Consider the following 18,118-nt stretch of genomic DNA (forward strand, 5'->3'; position numbering starts at 1 on the left):
TGTTTTGAGATAGTGCCTTTGGTAATATTAAAAAGTAACTACATTTCTTTTTTTTAGTTGAACCCTTTGTGCAATGCTCATAAACTAAACTCATAATTCCTGGTCTTGAGTCTGAGAAATCTTTGCAAAGGTATGATATGTGAATCATGACTTACAGCATCTGAGGAAGACCCAAAATGCTCACTTAAAAATAATGCTTCACCCACAGTTAAAGCTTTTTGATAAGAACTGTATATATGCTGTATATACTGTGCTGTATGTGTGTGGTTGTACAAGCTTTAAGGATGAGGATGAGATTGTGGTGTAAAGTAGGATGAGTGTTGTGTGAGTATTTAACACAGGGAAAGAAGAAAAGAGTTTTGGTGTAGTTTCATTGTAGTAGTGTTTATCAATAGGACTTGGGATAAATGACAAAACATTTTCTTGAAAAAGAATCCTTCAAAGTATTTATCAAAATTGTTATATGTACATCCAAGTGTGTTTAATGTATGTTTTTAAATAAAAATGTATAACAAATATTGTGTTTTCAAGTGAAAGCCTAAATACAAAATCAAAACAAGAACAGTCCTGAATAAGGAGACATTACACATTAACTACAAGACATTAAGTTAGCATAGCATAACACCATTCTCCAGTAGAAAATGCAGTCAAAAGCAAGAAACCAAATACGAATAAAAAAGGGATGAAGCTTTTCTTTGGAATTGGTCTGCAATTCTAAAAGCGTAACCTAGTTGACACATGTAGGCCTATCAAAAAATGCTCAATCGAACCACCTTGTCATCTCTAATGTTGGAATGGATTGAACTCAGGCCATAACATGAGCAGACTCTAGGAATGTGTTCGGCAGCTACGTCACGGTCACCAAATCCATGAGGAGAAAAAAAACCGTTGAAGCTCAACTCCTGGGATTTGTAGAGCTAACAATAAAACAACAAATGGGCATTTAAAACACCATGGTGAGTGATGAAATCTGTATATGTGGTTGTAGGTGATATTTTAACTGGGTTGAGTAAAAAATCTAGTTGTACTTCGATCGACGCTCTACAAGTTAGCAAGTTACTGTAGTCTACTAGTCTAGCTACTGGTACAGTACTGATAGCTCTACTCGTATCTTGAACCAGGCATCACAATAATGACCGTTATATTTTATAAATATGTAGTAGAATTTGTATAACTAAGTAAATTTAACGTTATTTGTGTGCAGTGTGACAGACGTAACTACTGTAGATAGCACCACTGAAGAGTTGATAAGAACGAGCTTGAACTAACCACAAACTTTTTTTAAAATCTAGCTATTGAATTTGCTAGTGGGTAAGGTACTGTACAGTCAGTAGCCAGCCTGCAAAGACAATACTGCTCGTCTTTGTTTGGCAAGATTGAGCTTGTCCCAACTTGCAATTTAGCAAAGGTACCCGACTCTACTGCCATAGCATTAGCGGCTATACAGTACAGCCTCGACAAAAGCTGCAGTGCCAATGCAGTGTTAAGGTATAAAGTGTGGCCTTAGCTAAACTCTGTTCTCATTAAACATTTTACGTTGTTGTCCTACAGTACTGTTCGTACTTAGCCTCAACTTCTACAGTACTGTACTAGTACAGCTGATATAGCAAGTCCTCAGGAAAGTAACGCAGAGCTAGGCTACTCGAATGCCACTGCAATGGAACGGGCTGGAGGATGCTTCTGCTGGGCTTGGCTGATGTAGAGAGTCTAGCGGTAAGTGTAGTTGACGCTGTTTTACCTACAACATTTGGGCCATGTGTAGCTAGCCAGTTAGTCCGGGGCCAGATACATCAATCTGGGACGCCTGTTTGTATTTCCATGGTGATCGAGAAGACGCCCAACTGAGTTGTCGCACACCGTTGAAAGGGGCGGCACCAGTACAAGGAGACCGACTTGTTGTCGTTTCCCATCTATGAAGGCACAAAAAATCCAAGATGGTAAGGCGAACCAGGCTTCGAGGCGACATCTTCAAAATTAGGTAGATTACCGTCGAACCAGGTTCACTGTTCGAAGTTTGTGCATAAACGTGCTGGTTATTTGATCTGATTGTTGATGCTTAATTTGTATTTGGGAACTAGAGGAATCCTTACTGTTTTACCCTAGTACCTTCTTTGTGCTGTGATGACTCTTTAATCATCGATTGTTATATGGTGCAGGCATGTAGCACACATTTCACATTTTATGTCTGTTTATGAAAATGACCCCGAATGTATTTTTCAGCCGTTTTACAACAACATATACTATCCCTATACGCGAGAGACCCAGGGGACTCACTCTTCAGCTGGCATCCCCTCCTTACTGAACTCCCCCCTGAGCCAGCCCTGTACCAGCGGACCACCACCTCCCGCCATGTCCGCCTCTTCCTCCACCACCATTCCCCCCTTCAAGTTCCGGCAGCGGCGCGAGAGCGTGGACTGGCGTCGCGTCAGTGCCGTCGACGTGGACCTGGTGGCGAGCGAGCTGGACTTCCTCACGCTGCAGGAGCACGTCCAGGGGGTGACCTTCTGCAGCGTGGAGGGCGAGCGCTGCCCGCGCTGCCAGAGCCCCGTGGACCCGGCCCTGCTCAAGCTCTTCAGGCTGGCCCAGCTCACCGTGGAGTACCTGCTGCACTCCCAGGAGGTCCTGACCCTCAGCCTGCAGGCGGCGGAGGAGAGGCTGAGGGCCGCGGGCCTCGACAGGGACCAGGTTCTGGCCCAGCAGCAGAAGCAGGCGGAGGAGATTACGGCTCTGAAAGCCGAGCTGAGGCACAGGAAGAAGATCATTAAGAGTCACCAGAACGTGCTCGCCTCACGCCTCACCAACTGCCACAAGGTACTAAACGCTCCCCCCTTTTCCAGGTCGTCTGTAGCCATTTGCGTTTCATTTCAGTAGGCACCCCACCCCCACGCCTCTTCAAGGCCCCCTCCCTCTGTCTCATTGTTCCCCAGGCTGGATTCAGAGCAGCTGTTCTCTTCATTTGTCAGTTTGATTAGAATGGGCGAATATGGGAAGGGGGATCATTTGTTTTCCTCCATTTCACTATGCTGTGTTGGAAATAAGATTATTTGGTCAACACAAAATACGGTTCATATTATCGCCCTGCAAGTTCCAGAACTAGCGACCTTGTTTTTTAGACGCGGGGAATAGGATTTGGAACTGAGCAGATGGTGTCAGCTGGCCAATAATGTTTTTTAATCCACTTACAAACGGGTGTTAAGAGCAGCCCTCAAGATGACTGATCCAACCATTTCCCCCACCCTCAAATATTCCCACAGTCATTTTCAGTGTAATTTTCTTTGCAACAACACTAACCTTTGTTTCGTTGTATTATGAAAAAGCAGACATAGCCTGTCTTCCCTCTATGTTTGTAGTGAAAACAACCGGTCCTATTTTCTCCAAGTAGCCTACTAACCAGGCCCAGCTGTTGCCAAGGCAACATCTAGTGTTACATGTGACTGAGCTACATTGTTGCTAGGTGAAAGCTTTGCATGATAGCAGAAGGGGTGATGCTGTGTGAAGATCAAATATTGATAGATTAGCACATGCTCAGAATGAGTGACGGTGTGCTGTCCGTAGGTAAGCTTTTTATTGGTGAAGGGAAATTATTCACGTTTACTTAGTCCGAGCCTATTTTTCAGCCATCAACATAAGCTATTGGAGGTTCCAATAATAAGCTGTAAGATGACCCAACCCCCCCCCCCCTCCCCCATTTCTTACACATCAAAAAGGATAATTAAGTCCACACTAGCACCCTAGGCTCTTTAAGAGAGCGGACATAATTCAATTTCATCGATCATTTCCTATCTTATTCCAGACCAGCAATGCAATTATGTCAAACAAGGAGCTCTTTTATAGCTGGTTTGCAGGGAAAAGGCATGCCTAAAGCACGGCCGGAAAACCCAGACATGAGTGGATGTTTCTACAAGGTATCAGTAGCAATCTGGTTAAACTTGAATGAGGGCCCAGAAGACAGGCGGGTGGTGCGGCGGAGGTTAAATGTAGCGTGTGATGCGCTGCAGCGACAGTGTAATGCACTCAGCCACCGTCACTCCAACAGTGAGCTTGGCCGATCCGACACCAGCCAGAGGGTGGGAGTCAACGTTATTCATGCTGTTCTGTCTCTTAGGAAACTCCCAGCACACAGCTCACAGATGTTTGTTTGGGCGTTAGCCTATTGCTCGAGACACATTTGATGTCAGTTACATTTACATTTTACATTTATTCATTTAGCAGACGCTTTTATCCAAAGCGACTTCCAAGAGAGAGCTTTACAAAAGAGCATAGGTCACTGAACATAACAACGAGATAGTCCCAAACATTGCAAGCAGCCAAAACATGAAGCATACATTGTGAAAAAGCTAAACAAGTGCCAAAAGGGAAGACCCATAAGAGCATGTAGTTATACAAGTTAAAAATAAAACAACATGAACCACAAAAGTGCAGGACTGTACCTGTAAAAGAACAATCAACAGTAAAATATTACACAGCAAGTACAAGACTTAACTTCGTTATATCTAACCTACAATAGCAACAAGTCACTCAATAAGAGTCGTAGTGATCCTGGAGGAGACTAACAAATCCAGCCATGCATTCTTAAGTGCCGTTGTACTCCCGGAACAAGTGCGTCTTGAGCCTTTTCTTGAAGGTGGGGAGACAGTCAGTGTCCCTGATGGAGCTGGGGAGCTGGTTCCACCATTGGGGCGCCAGGCAGGAGAAGAGCTTGTGTTGGGACCGGGCAGTCTTGAGCGGTGGGACCACCAGGCGGTTGTCTGAAGAAGACCGTAGGTGACGGGTGGGGGTGTAAGGTTGCAGGAGAGACTTGATGTAGATGGGTGCAGTCCCGTTCACTGCTCGGAAGGTCAGTACCAGGGTCTTGAATCTGATACGGGCGTTGATGGGTAGCCAGTGGAGGGAGATGAGGAGCGGGGTAACATGGGAGCGTCTGGGTAGATTGTAGACCAGGCGGGCCGCTGCATTCTGAATCCTCTGAAGAGGGCGGGTTGCACATGCTGGGAGACCAGCGAGCAGCGAGTTGCAGTAGTCCAACTTGGAGAGGACCAGTGCTTGGACTAGCAGCTGGGTGGAGTGCTCAGACAGGTATCTCCTGATCTTTCGGATGTTGTAGAGGGTGAATCTACAAGACCGGGAGACTGCGGCGATGTGGGCCGTGAAGGAGAGCTCGTCATCCATTGTAACCCCAAGGTTCCTGGCAGAGGATGAGGAGGTCACCGTCGCAGATCCCAGGGTGATTGACAGGTCGTGGGAGATGGAGGGTTTAGCCGGGATGATGAGAAGTTCTGTTTTGGCGAGGTTCAGCTGGAGGTGGTGCTTGGTCATCCAGGCGGAGATGTCTGCGAGGCAGGCCTCAATCCTAGCAGAGATCCCCGGATCGGTCGGGGGGAACGACAGGTACAGCTGGGTGTCGTCAGCGTAGCAGTGGTAGGAGAAGCCATGGGAGGTGATGATTGGTCCAAGTGAGGTGGTGTACAGAGAGAAGAGGAGGGGTCCAAGGACGGAGCCCTGTGGGACACCGGTGGAGAGCTGGCGGGGGTCTGACAGTTTGCCTCCCCAGGAGACCTGGTAGGATCTTCCCGAGAGGTAGGATGAGATCCACTGGAGTGCAGTGCCGTGTTCTGTCTCTTAGGAAACTCCCAGCACACAGCTCACAGATGTTTGTTTGGGCGTTAGCCTATTGCTCGAGACACATTTGATGTCAGTTGAAAGTTTGAAACCCCTTAGGCCCATGTCTCCTTTTATTTGTTTAAATAGTCATTCTACATGATACTTGCTCTGTGAAGCTTACTAGGCTTACTTGTTTGTCATTGAATGTTTATTGATTTCATGAATCAAATTGTAACAAAGTAGTGGGAGACAATTTCACATTTCTCAGCATATTTTCAACCCTGTGACTCATTTGGATGTTGAGCACAGTCAAATGGCTGAGTAGGGACACTTGATTTCCTCCGCAAGCTGCAACTCTTGTGAGAATAACATTTGAACGTAGGTGTAATTAAGTTCTGTGTTCCTTTTGTGTTTTTGTTTCCCCAGTGTCAACATTGTGATAAAGCCTTCATGAATTCCTCCTTTCTGCAGAATCACATGCAGCGTCGTCACCCAGAGGAGTATGACTCCCGTAAGTCCACAGCCCAGGCTTGATCGCCACTTTAGAAGGAGAGAAAGGGAGAGAGAGAAAGAATAAGAAAAGGGAGACAACGCTCTAGTTATCGGTAGTCAGCCGGCCCGTTAAGTTGCTAGCGGTACAATCCAGTCTAAACAACCACATCTGTTTTGCAGACCATCAAGGAGGGGCGAACCTACCTCCGTAATGTTGAACAGTTGTGAAATGTGCTAAACCTTCTGAAGCTAACTTTGTATTTGTTTGCCCTATGAAAGCTGTGGTATACAATTTTCCTGTTTGAGGTTCTCATTTGTGTATCTCATATGTCATCATCTGTTGCCTCTTTCAGAATGTAGGTCAGACAGTGAGAGGAAACATCAGATAACTTCACTCAAGGGGGAGGTTGTTAGCCTCAAGGAGGAGGTTATTAGCCTGAAGGAGGAGGTTAACCAGCAGCAACAAGCTCTGCGGGCCAAAACCACTCAGGTGAGAGACACATGGTTTAAAGCACATTGTATAGTAAACATCGGTCCCAGAACTTCAGTTACGTAAGTCCCAGAATGTAAAGACAGTGATACAGCTCTCAGACAATCTGTGCAGGCCAGCTCAAAGTGTTTTTCTACTTTTTGACGACTGACTGTCTTTTACTATCAAAGGAGAAAGACCAACTGGCCATGCACGAGGAGCTGGAGAGATTGGACCGGAAACTCCAGGACACCACGGGTGGCATCAGGAGGGAGCTGGACATGTTTCACAGAAACAACGCTCAGGTTGCCAAGGGGCCGCTGGACATGTCAATGTGGCTCTGTTGTGCAAGATGTGATGATTTGACGGAGGTCTCTTTCTCCTCCAGCAGCTTCAGATGGCCCGTCAGGAGCCTGACCTCAGTGTGGCTCCTCGCCAGGTAGAGAGAGACCACGACCAGGACAGAGCTCTCCACAGGCTGACCCAGCAGATCAAGCAACAGGTGTGCTCATTCATTCCAGTGACGTCATAGACTGTAACTGTACTCAGGACCAGCATTTTAAACTCTGGGTGGTGATGAATCCAAATACAAATTGTTTACAGGACAAAAAATGGGAATCTGCGTTGCAGAAAATGAAAGCGGACCACGAGAGTGAAACAGCCGAGGTCAGTCCCGATGTTGACGCAAAGGTGTCGGAATCGAAATATCGCAATCGAAATATCAAACGCTGAGTTCTCGGTGTGATATGTGGTCCCTCCCCTCCCTCCCAGCTCCAGAGGGAGCTGAGCAGGATGCAGTCGTCGCTGTCGGAGCAGCAGGACCGGGGCCTGAGGCAGAGGGAGGAGATGAGCCAGCGGCTGCAGGAGAAGGAGCTCACCATCGTGGCTCAGAGGGAACAGGTGAGCTCCTCACACGCCCCGCCCCTCTGGGGGAGGGAGGTGTGGGGTGCCAGGTGGGGGACACCAGACTTGAGTCGTGCGGCCTCTCTCGCTCACGATGACTTGGAGTCATGGCTGGAGATGGACATCTGTAGATCGTTAATAATCACAACTGCGGTTTGATACAGATACACAGGGCACAGCTAGATAATGGGATCATATAATGGGGGCTATTCAAACATATGCTGACAGAGGAAGGATATTTAACTCATACGATAAACAGTTGAAGCATTTAGCAATTAACAACTGCGTTGTTAGGTATGTTAGGTCTAATGGTTAACAGGTATATATTTTTTCTAAAATCATGCCTTTGTTTTACAGATAAGGCACATTTCTTTGAATCCACCTACCAAAGTGGTTGAAGTTCCAGGTATGGAGTTTCCTTACATTGCATTTATATTATTAGATATCTATTTTCCTCTGAAGTGTCAATTATTATGCAGTAAATGGCTACCCTCATTTTCTATGTTTCAGTGTTAGTCACTGCTCCAGCACCAGCACCTAAACCAAAAAGAGTGATGTCTGGTAAGTTATTAGAATAACATTGTTACCAACGCACACGTCATGAAGCTGGCCTAGTTTTCCTCTTGCAATGAGACATAATATATGTTGTCACAGTTGCATGCTTTGTGCTTGGAGTGGTCATTTCACATATCCACACATCCAGGCCAGAACAGCACAAAGTTAACTACCTAAGAAAAAAAAGGAATTCAAAGAGAGACACCAGCATTCCATCTCCCTTCCTCAAGTTCCCATCCCCCTCACTCCCACTCCCCCTTGACCTCTGACCTCCCTGTGCTGTCCAATCAGAGCAGCCTCCCTCTGCTACTAAACTGGATCCAATAGAGGAGATGTCAGAGGAGGAGAAAGGTAAAATTGTGCGTGTGTGTGCATGGCAGCAGCGTCTTGTTGAATGCATGCAGCTCTGCATGGAGGTGTCGGCCTGGTCCGGTCTGTGAAGCCTGCCTTGTCCAATCAGCGAGCATTCGTGAAGTCGCCCATTTGATGAAAAAAAACAAAACAAGAACTTGTCCACTTCTGCCTGTCCCTCTACGAAAGCTGTTCCTGCCGCCCATGGCTGTGCAGGGAACACCCGAGGGCATGGAAACGTGGGCGAGAAAAGACAAGCCGCAAACTCATCCTGTGACATCATCCTTTTCACGCTTGCTTGCCTCGTCAAAAAACAGAGGCCGACTCGTCTCAATCCTTTTTGCGTAAACATATTTGAAAATGTGCTTGTGCAACTTGCATGGACAGTTAGATAGCTAGCCAGCATTTCAATGTGCTGTGTGAACATCTCCAGTCAGTATTACTCCCAGAGTCCCACATCCTTCGCTGAATTGTACACGTCACTCTTCCAGACTCCAGCAGCGTGTCCGCAAGGCCAGAGGTCACGAGGCCGGGGGTGAAGAAGCCCGAGCAGAAACAGGAAGCCAGGAAGCAGCCGGCGGCGGCGGCAGCGGTGGGCGTGACGACCCCGCGCGTGCTGAGGAAGATCCCCGACATCCAGAGGGAGCTGCGGCCCGCTCTGGAGCAGGCGCTCCTGGAGAAGCTGGAGACCCTGGGAGTCAGAGCGGTACGCACTGAACCACACACAGCCCCTCCGTCCTCACCCCTCCGTAATCACCACACCAGAACCACTCAAAACAACAGTTTTACCGTACATTAAGATCTCCCCTCACATAAGCTACTGGGTATTTTTACATCAGGTTATCAGTAAGGTTAGGTTGTCACGTGCCTTGGAGAAACGCTGAGTTGACACCTCCGTCCTTTGACAGGGGCTGACTGGTCTGCGGAACAGGGAGTACAGCGACCTCGTGGCCAAGGTGCGTCTGGAGAGGGAGAGCGTCGCGAAGGATGTCCCCGACTACTGGCGCCACCGCAAGGAGGTGGCCCACACCCTGGAGCGGAGACTGAAGGGAAAGAAGACGGGGGGGCAGCAGGCCAAACCCAGGACCCCGACTCAAGGTACTAGGAACCACCACAAGGAAGCCAGTTACTATTTCTTGTGTCAAACCCACAAGTGCTTCTTTTTGTGTGCTGTTGGGTTGACCAGGGTCAGTATTGATATTTCTGACGTGCTCTGTGGTTGCAGTTAGAGTGTCAGCCAAGTCTCTGTAACCCTTCAGCCGTAAGCAGCTTTGAGAACATGAGTCATTTAATCGCACCAGGATCCGACGGTCGTCTCAGATGTTCTCAGACCAACTTAGCGGCTCATTTCTGTTGTTGTCGCGTGCACGTGTGTTTGTCACCGCAGTGACTCCGAGCAGAGCGCGGTCCAGCAGCTTGCCCTCCAGGGTCACACAGGTGATGTCAGGGCCAGTGGCCAAGCAGGTGCAGCCCCCTCAGCCAGCCCCCCGGACCAAGACCAGCACCCTACCCAAGACGTCCACTCCCAGGTATGGCACTTTCACTGACACAACTGTGACTTGGCACATGTTGCTTGACTCATCTTAAGGGTGAAGAAAAGTCCCTTCTTGTAGTCTGCATCTTATCATTACTATTTTATTTCATCAATTGCTCGGTAATACGTGTGCCTGGAATGTCAGTCGTGTTTTGTTTGAGAGTTTTTTGTCGTTGTTTGTTGATGTTTTGGGTACCGTCTCCCAAGAACACCTCCGTTTAGTTCAGACGAGGAGTCTGAAGACGAGGGGGAGACGGAGGAGGAGGAGGAAGAGGAGGAACAGCCTCAGAAACAGAGACACGGACGAGGCCCTCAACACAAAGCCCCACCACCCAGGACCACGCAGCTCCAACCTAAACCGAGCCAGGGAAGGCCAACCCACACCAAGCCCATCCCGGCCAGGCCAACCCACACCAAGCCCATCCCGGCCAGGCCTACCCACACCAAGCCCATCCCGGCCAGGCCAAGCCATGCCCAGACGACTCGTAGCAACCTGAGCCAGACCCAGCCTCCACCGCCCAAAACCCAGCAGCAGCCAAAAGGCCCTGTAGTCGACAAAAACAAGGCGGCGGTCAACACGGGCAAGACGGCCGTGACTGCGGTGGAGAGCGAGGGGGAGTGGACAGACGGGAGCGAGATGGAGGAGATCGACCTGCAGCAGCTCCAGAACTACACCGACCAAAACGGCAACGTGGGGAAAACGACAAACAGTAAGAACTTCCAAACGGACTTCCTCTCTTTTGACGGTTAACAACGCTTCCTCTTTTTGACAGCAACAACCTGAAATAGATTAGATTTTATTTGTCATTGTGCAGTAAAACTATACAACGAAATGTACTTGTGCAGCCTCTAAAACAAAACTCACCTTCATATACACACTCACACAATAAATCAAATAAGAAAAATTGAAAGAACGTTGCCACATTCAAAGTATTCAGCTTTATGGTGGATATATATTGACTATTGCCATCGTTTGCCTGTCTCTCCAGACAACCTTGTCAAGGGTTTGACAAAAAGCCTTGAGAAGCAGCTGGCTGACAGAGGACCCAAGAAGCCAGTAGGGGGCGTGAGCACACTACCAGAGAGCAAAGACGTGGTACGGGAACTCAAGGTGAGAAACCCTGCCCCTCACCTCAACTCAGCAATGTCAGCTGTAGGCGACGGGTGTCTTTCATTTCTGTGTGAACCGATAAGCCAATCCGTGCTGAGGACAGCTACAGGAAATGATTCTTGTACAATAAATGGATTTATATGTGTTGAAGATGGCTGCACAGCCCCAAAACGAGGCTTCAGTTTGAATGTAGGCGAAACCTTCAGACAGGAGTCTGATCCGCTCAGAGTGGGCGATCTTCTGACTCGCACAGCAGAGGCCAGTGAAAGAGGACGCCGCAGGGAAACATGCTGAGGTCTTCACCCTGCTGTAACCTGAGCCTCGGCCCTCACTCCCCCATCTCCCTCTCTGTGTTTGTGTGTGTGTGTTCTAGTACACTGAGATGGACGAGAGCAGCGAGGACTGGGACGTGTCCTCTCTGGAGGACCTGGCCCTTCCGGAAGGGTCCAAAGCGGCGCCCGGCCCCGCTCCCGTGAGGAAGAGCCTGGACTCGTCCGGTACGAGCGTCTGGGGCACCTCCACCGGAAAGAGAGGTCAGCACCTGTGCTCTGGATGTTGTTCAATGAGCTCACCACGGGAAAGGGTTAAATACTTGCACTGTATGTGTGTGTATGCTGTCTGGTATTCATCTGGGGCTGTGTTTGTGTTTCCTCAGGTCTCAGTGAAACAGGAACTGGGAGCACCCTGAAGAGCAGCCTGGTTTCAGTCAGTGACTTCAGTGACACAGACGATATATAGCAATATAACAAGCAATATATATATGCTTGACTGGTAGCATAGGTTTTTACAGGCCTCAGGCGCTTAAATAATATCTATAAAACGGCTTTTGAAATACAAAGAATGACATTTCCCCTGCTGTTGTGATGAATTGTACATGTATCAAGGAACGTGTCTACACTCCAATAATAAGGATGTTTTCCTTTGCTCAGGACCCCATTGCAGTGCTAACTGACATGATAGTTATCCCCTGCCTTGTGCAGTTTTCAGTATTACGTTTTTATAGAGAGTATAACGGTTGTTGTCTTTGTACGTTTGGATTTTGCATTCAAGTGAGGTACCTTTTCCTATGGTACTGTACGTGGTAGTGTGTTGTCAGTTTTGTACTTGAGATTTGAAACGCAATTAAGTTGTGAACGAAAGTGAATACACGATTTTATATTGAAAATATTTATACAAGCAGCAAAACAAATCGTATTGATTCACGATATCAGTACTGTTGTCACTTACTAAATAAACACCCTAGTTTACAGTTGTTTTCTCCTATCCAGATACACAATTCATCTCAGGCCGTCACAGATCACACAAAGTCATCTCTGCCAAAGGACCTCATGGTTCCAGTGTTTCCGCTCCTCCTGCTGTCTCTGCCCCCCGGGTACAGAGGTGGCATCACGGGGACTGTCGACAGGGCCGGCTTCGTGTATGTGCGCCTGGTACCCACGGTCCGAGCTGTGGCGTACGTGGCAGGCCTGCCGGCCTTTTTGTTGGAACTGCGAATTCAGAGCACGTGAAAGACGTGTTACGGTGGTAAGGTAAAACATACAGTGGACCTCCGGTCGAGAGGATCCCGTCGTACACAGAGGAAGCAGGAAGTCATTCATGTGGGTCCTGTCATACACAGAGGAAGCAGGAAGTCTTACGTGAGGTGGAGACCTTCCCTCCCAGAGAAGTAACTCATGACAGCCCCCCCAGAAATGAGCAGCAAAGACCCTCCCCAGCCAATGAAGACGGCTGCTCCGATTTCGTATCTGGAGGAAGGAAGCAAGAACAGCCAAGTGAGACATCCCAGAGTTTCACACTACACAACATGATCTTTTGTTGGTCCGGTTTCCATGACGACAACATCGACATACTTCTGTCCATGGAAAGTTGGATCCACAAACTCTCTCCGGATCTTGTTACCCCACAATGAGTAGGTGATTAGACCACAGAACCCTGGCAAGCAAAACAGGCTCTTGTAATGTCGATCCACACCCAATTAGCTCAACAAAAGTATTTGACATTCCAGCCCACATTTAACAATGTTCACACACACAAACACACACACGCGGTTCAACAAAGTCCCTCTCCTTAGTAAACAGGTCTCACCGGACACAACGTAGGTTATGGCACCCGCGAAGGTCACCCTGGCGTTGGCGATCTGGGACCCCCCTATCTTGGTACACTTCATGCCCACCAGAGTGAGGACGGCAGCGAAAAAGCCGGTGATGACAGAGCAGACGGCCAGAGCCCTGCACACGTGGAGGAACGCTGAGACAAAGAGGATGCGCTTACAGAGAAGTGGACACCAGACCAAACCATGTTCAAATGAGCGACAACCAGAACAGGATGGGGTCGTGTTCAATCGTCAAATAACGATAAAAGGGACTTAAAACAGACACAACCTAACCATCCCCTCATCTCACCTAAGACCTACTAAACTAATATAAAAAAAGTTTAAAAATCAAGCCTACCTGGCAACCCCATCAAGGAGGGGTATTCTTTGCAGTCAGAGACACCCGTGGTGTCGGAGACACAGTCCTTCCAGAGGTTGGAGTAGTAGTTGGCAGTGGTGAGGACGATGGTGCCCACCTCTGAGAAGGTCCAGTACTCCGTGGGCAGGGTGGAGCACACTAGAATCCACCCAGACAGGCAGGAGACGAAGCAGCCAATCTCCATGTACATCACCACCGTCCGGTACTTCATGGCTCCAAGCTTGAGCTCACCCCAGAGACTCCGAGGCCTGGAAAGCAGGTGAGGAGCAGCACAAGATGTGAGTTGAAGTGCTGGCTTAAAGCAGGATGAACCGTACGTAAGACTCGGGTCTTGTCTGCAGTGAGTGAGGTCTGGTTTGCACAACACTGTCCTACGGGTTCCTGGTGGCTGGTTGTGGATATCTGAGCCTTGATTTTGCTTATCTCGTAGCTCATCACACAGGGCGTTGCTCAGTAAGCATCCTCTCTATTCCCATGATTCAGGGAGAGATAGTTTCAGGGTGCGGCCTTGTCCCAACCAGCTCCCAGTCTCCTGTCCACACCCACATAGTGGTTTGACTTGGAACAGCCCTCATAGTTGTTTCTCTCAGAACACAGTGTGACAAAATGATGCAGTGTAACATAACTTGTCACTGGCTGTGACAAACTTTTGAGCTGATCTTGGAAAACCATTGTGCTCTTAAATCAGAGCAATGTAGATTTGACTAAAGAAGATCTTTAATTTAATTTGTTTCAAGTCATACACCCATTCAAAACGGCTGTCTGATGTTATTGAATAGGTAGTATTATAGTATCTTTAAGAGGATAATATCACCAAGCATATTAGACAATCATAACAGTATCATCTGGCGTCATTTTGCTGAGGTGGAACTTGTTTGTTCATTCTGGTCTCCATGGCGGTAAACTGTTTTTGGATGTTTGTCCCATCCCTGATTCCTCGTCCTCAAAGGCAGGCAGAGAGATGAGGGTGTCTGGTCTGAATGGAGGTTAACTTTAATGTAGCGCATTTCAAATTTGGTAGCTTTTTTTTGTTGAGTGTCTGAGATGTGATGCTGTATAAAGGAAGCATAAAAAGAGCACTTTTCACACATGCCCCACTACCTCTCTGAGAGCCGTGTATAAGCAAACTAAGACATGTACAAAGGTATTTTTTATTTATTATTTTAGTACAAATACAGATACTGAGGATTACAGAAAGTTACATTGAACAGTGTCAGTCAAATGTATTTCTTCATGAAATGAATTTGAATCAGATAAAATTTCCCATCTCAACCACCAATAAAACAGAATCATTTTAACAGGAATGATAACTGATTAAGGATATGACCTCAGTATCAGTAAACAGACAGACCATTCTCTGCACTGAAGGGCATCCACTATTCAACCACCTGTCTTCATTACTACGATATCTATACATAACCCGATTGTACACACAGGCATCTGTCTCGCTAGGATGGTCACTGGTGCTATTGTGTTCACTCACTGAGCCTGAGGCCCATCGCTGACGAGAGGAAATGACATTTGACCCTGACAGGTCAGATATAGGAGTTCTTTATGAATTGTCCTTTCTCGCTCCTCCGCGACGCGTTAGACAAAGAAGACACTGATCTGCTGCTGCTTCTCGACCGGGAGCGCTCCGACCCACTCGACCCGAGCGTGCGACTTGACCTTTCGGACCGCCCCGACCTGGACGACCGCCCAGGAGACGGCCGGGCGGACGCCGAGGAGATGGCCGAGACGTCGGAGAGGGCGGACCTGGAAGACAACTCGGACACGGTGGAGACTTTGGTCTTGGAGGTGATCACGGACACAGACGACAGCGACTTTGCTTCCTCTGGAAGCGGAACAGGGACCCTGACCCTGGAAAGGGAGAGAGAAACAAGAGTACACGGCCCTCCAATCGACCCGCTGCCATGGTGGTCCATGGGTTTCAAGTGTGTGTGTCGTGTGTGTGGATTTCATAGCATGTCAATGTCTGTACTCACGGCTCATCGTCACAGAGCACCTTGCACACCGAGACCATGTAGAACGTCCCCCCGGTGGACTGAAATGCTGACCCCACCCAGCCAAGAAACAGAGGAGTCCCCAGATCATACCTGGGTGAGAGATCGAGCATGTGAGAGATCGAGCATGTGAGAGATCGAGCATGTGAGAGATCGAGCATGTGAGAGATCGAGCATGTGAGAGATCGAGCATGTGAGAGGCGGAAAAAGGGGAAAGAGAGAAATGGGGAGACAAAAACAAGGGAAATACCCAACAGAGGGAGAAAGGGGGTAGGTCGTGTACTTACTGTAATCCATCCAGACCCGGGTTATAATATTCCCCAGAGACGTATATTGCGTAGACAGCATATCCAAACGTGGACAGAGTTCCTACAATGAAGCACAATGGAGTCAGCAACACCCCATCTCCCCTTAAGAAGCAACAGCTTCACACTGGCCAGTTGACACACACACAGAGAAAGAGAGAGAGAGATGTTTACCACTGGTGATGTGACAGAATCCTCCGAAGAAGATCTTCTTGTGCTTGGACTTGTCTTTGCCCCCGATGAAGGTGCACTCCATTCCGATGATGCTCACCACGAAGCCCAGCATTCCTACTACCAGAGCCGCCATCAGCAGGCCACGCACGATCTGGACATGGTCTGGGGTTCACAGCACAAAGCAAAACATGGCTTGGACTTAACACGAGAGCTCAGTGTCATGATTGAGAAACAGGGCCTAGTCTCCTAGGTATGTTCCAACCACAAACAGCATTAGGGGGGTCGTCCCAAAGTGCCGTACCCACCCTCCACAGACCAGAGCACAGGGAAGTCGTAGCAGTTGCTGACGGAGGTAGAATCTGTGAAACAGGACCTCCACAGACTGGACCAGTACCAGGCCACCTTTATGATCGAAGAGCCGCCCATGCCTCCGATGGAAGCGATCTTCCAGCCCTCCATCGCCATGGAGCATGCCACGAAGATCCAGCCCAGCACCGCCATCAGGAAGCCCCAAATCTGCATCACTCGGATCTTCATCCTGAAGTCTGCCTATCCGGTCTAGATGGAACCGACTCTGATTTTTTGGTGTCCGTGTCCTCTCACCCTGAATGCAATCTTTTCTCTGACAGTCTTCCTCGGATCCTCTCTTTTAGTTGTCTTTCAGACACTTCTCCCTGTGTCTCCAGCTAAACTGTCAGGTCTCTGACTGGGATGAAAACATGCTGATCTCAGGTAGTTTAACGAATAAGGCAGAGGAGGGCTACAGAGACGGTTTTTCTGTGACGTCACTTCCCTCATGCTTCTCTGGGGTTTGGACATGGGTGAGAGTCAGCTGGCTGTCAGGTTCCCAGAACCACCTGCAGAAGGTGTTGAGTTTGTGTTGCTTCAAAATGCTCACCTCAGCACAGCAGCTCAGATTGGCTCAGCTGTCATCTTCACCTATGTCCTATATTTTAATGTTTTGTGAGTGATAATAACAACTATTAACATGAACATAGTTGGGTAAAGAGTAAAACGTATCATAGCGTAAAGGTTTAGCATGTACAAATAACCCTTGATATGTAATCATTCACTTATTATTTGGTATGTTTTTTTCATAGTAAATATAGTTGCAGAAACAGTTTGAGCCTTTAACCTTTATGTTAATACAATATTTGCTGGAAAAACACCTTTTTTTGTAATTAAAGAGGAACTCATTACACAACTTGCAGCATCAAAGTCTGTTGACATTGCCCCTGGCTGTGCCAGGTCATAGGGCCTGGGTGTATGTGTCCTAATTAAAACATGCGCTGAAGTCATGAGAGTTAAATCCATGGCTCTGGTGTTATTAGTTCCATGGGGAGTGATGGATTTTCTTGTGGTGAGTGAAGATGAGAAGGGTCGTCTTTGTTTGAAGTTTCCTCGGCTTACTGGCAAAGTTATTGGCAAAGTGGACCAAATAAGTACAGTGAATTCTGAAATGGCGGCAGAGTTGTGAGTCAGGGGGGCCTATGAGGCGAGTCTGGCTAGCTGGCTGTGTAATGGCTTTTATTAGTTAAGGGATAAGAGAGACAGAACAATAGAAGGGTTATGTGTGTTAGCTGGCAGGGCCCCACCTCATTAAGGTATAATATGAAGGTATAATGCTAAAATACCTGCTGCATAAGCCCTGAAGTATTGATGGTCTTGGTTGATGCTGATAGTAATAATATTCTCCACAGGTTTTGTTTGTTCAGAAACAGTTTTGGAACTGATGCCAAAGGATACAACAAAGGGACCTCAAAACATTTAGACTGTAATAGAAAATGAGAACGCAATATTTGACAAGGCGAAAGTGACGACGTTGACATTGCCCTCTGGTGGTGGTGAAGCATCCATGCAACGCAAATCATATATCCCATGGTAAACTGTCAACACACGTTTGATGTTTTGCCATTTCAAGTTCAATTTTGACAGTGCATTGTATCATCATTATTGCGTGTAGTGTCATTGCACAGAGTTAGTATATCAATTCGACGGACAATGTCATTGTGTTTGTTCTCTTTTCAGCCAGAAATACTCCTTAAACATCACCAAAACATGAAAGCAGAGGCGAGTGAGATGTTGTGCTTGCTCACCAGACCCCTGACAGTACAGAAGCTCATATCCCTCCTCTCTCTTTCTGTCAGCT

General features: G+C 47.8%; 3 protein-coding genes across 6 annotated transcripts; 1 reads left to right on the forward strand and 2 right to left on the reverse strand.

The window, feature by feature from the left end:
* The first annotated feature begins 804 nt into the window (after positions 1-804).
* On the forward strand, positions 805-12,265 carry dzip1 (DAZ interacting zinc finger protein 1). 4 transcript variants are annotated; one of them, XM_084668724.1, is made up of 19 exons: positions 805-956; positions 1,552-1,713; positions 1,834-1,978; positions 2,221-2,811; positions 6,028-6,112; positions 6,447-6,583; positions 6,754-6,867; positions 6,951-7,064; positions 7,166-7,228; positions 7,334-7,462; positions 7,823-7,871; positions 7,976-8,026; positions 8,863-9,077; positions 9,280-9,469; positions 9,759-9,900; positions 10,113-10,615; positions 10,895-11,016; positions 11,390-11,549; positions 11,672-12,265. In XM_084668724.1, exons 4-19 carry the CDS (start codon positions 2,350-2,352, stop codon positions 11,752-11,754), a joined length of 2,619 nt encoding a protein of 872 aa, XP_084524850.1. In that variant the 5' UTR covers positions 805-956; positions 1,552-1,713; positions 1,834-1,978; positions 2,221-2,349; the 3' UTR covers positions 11,755-12,265. The 4 variants fall into 4 exon arrangements, with proteins under 4 accessions (XP_084524850.1, XP_084524847.1, XP_084524849.1 ...); XM_084668721.1 differs by having other exon boundaries at positions 1,834-1,937; XM_084668723.1 differs by having other exon boundaries at positions 1,834-1,937; positions 6,954-7,064.
* On the reverse strand, positions 12,260-14,338 carry cldn10d (claudin 10d). The gene is made up of 5 exons (XM_084668730.1): positions 13,467-14,338; positions 13,102-13,263; positions 12,867-12,948; positions 12,654-12,761; positions 12,260-12,503 (listed from the first exon to the last, which is right to left on the reverse strand). The coding sequence occupies exons 1-5, from the start codon at positions 13,696-13,698 to the stop codon at positions 12,314-12,316; spliced, it is 774 nt and encodes a 257-aa protein (XP_084524856.1). The 5' UTR covers positions 13,699-14,338; the 3' UTR covers positions 12,260-12,313.
* Positions 14,339-14,467: 129 nt separating this feature from the next.
* cldn10e (claudin 10e) lies at positions 14,468-16,695 on the reverse strand. Its single transcript, XM_084668733.1, is given in 5 exon segments — positions 14,468-15,381; positions 15,486-15,583; positions 15,778-15,967; positions 15,970-16,131; positions 16,275-16,695. Coding segments are annotated over 5 exon segments (1,041 nt in total). The 5' UTR covers positions 16,507-16,695; the 3' UTR covers positions 14,468-15,022.
* Positions 16,696-18,118: the final 1,423 nt, after the last annotated feature.

Source organism: Hypomesus nipponensis, chromosome 12 (assembly GCF_054491055.1).
Source record: "Hypomesus nipponensis isolate SF chromosome 12, ASM5449105v1, whole genome shotgun sequence".
Lineage (NCBI taxonomy): Eukaryota > Metazoa > Chordata > Actinopteri > Osmeriformes > Osmeridae > Hypomesus > Hypomesus nipponensis.

Excerpts from the sequence above, each read along its gene's own strand:
- dzip1 (XM_084668721.1), top strand. Across the intron at positions 6,584-6,753 it reads TGCGGGCCAAAACCACTCAG|GAGAAAGACCAACTGGCCAT; the intron begins GTGAGAGACACA and ends TTACTATCAAAG. Across the intron at positions 8,027-8,862 it reads ACCAAAAAGAGTGATGTCTG|ACTCCAGCAGCGTGTCCGCA; the intron begins GTAAGTTATTAG and ends TCACTCTTCCAG.
- cldn10d (XM_084668730.1), bottom strand. The coding sequence starts at position 13,698 with ATGAAGTACCGGACGGTGGTGATGTACATGGAGATTGGCTGCTTCGTC. Across the intron at positions 13,264-13,466 it reads CTCCTTGATGGGGTTGCCAG|CGTTCCTCCACGTGTGCAGG; the intron begins GTAGGCTTGATT and ends TCTTTGTCTCAG. Across the intron at positions 12,949-13,101 it reads CATAACCTACGTTGTGTCCG|GGTTCTGTGGTCTAATCACC; the intron begins GTGAGACCTGTT and ends TTTGCTTGCCAG.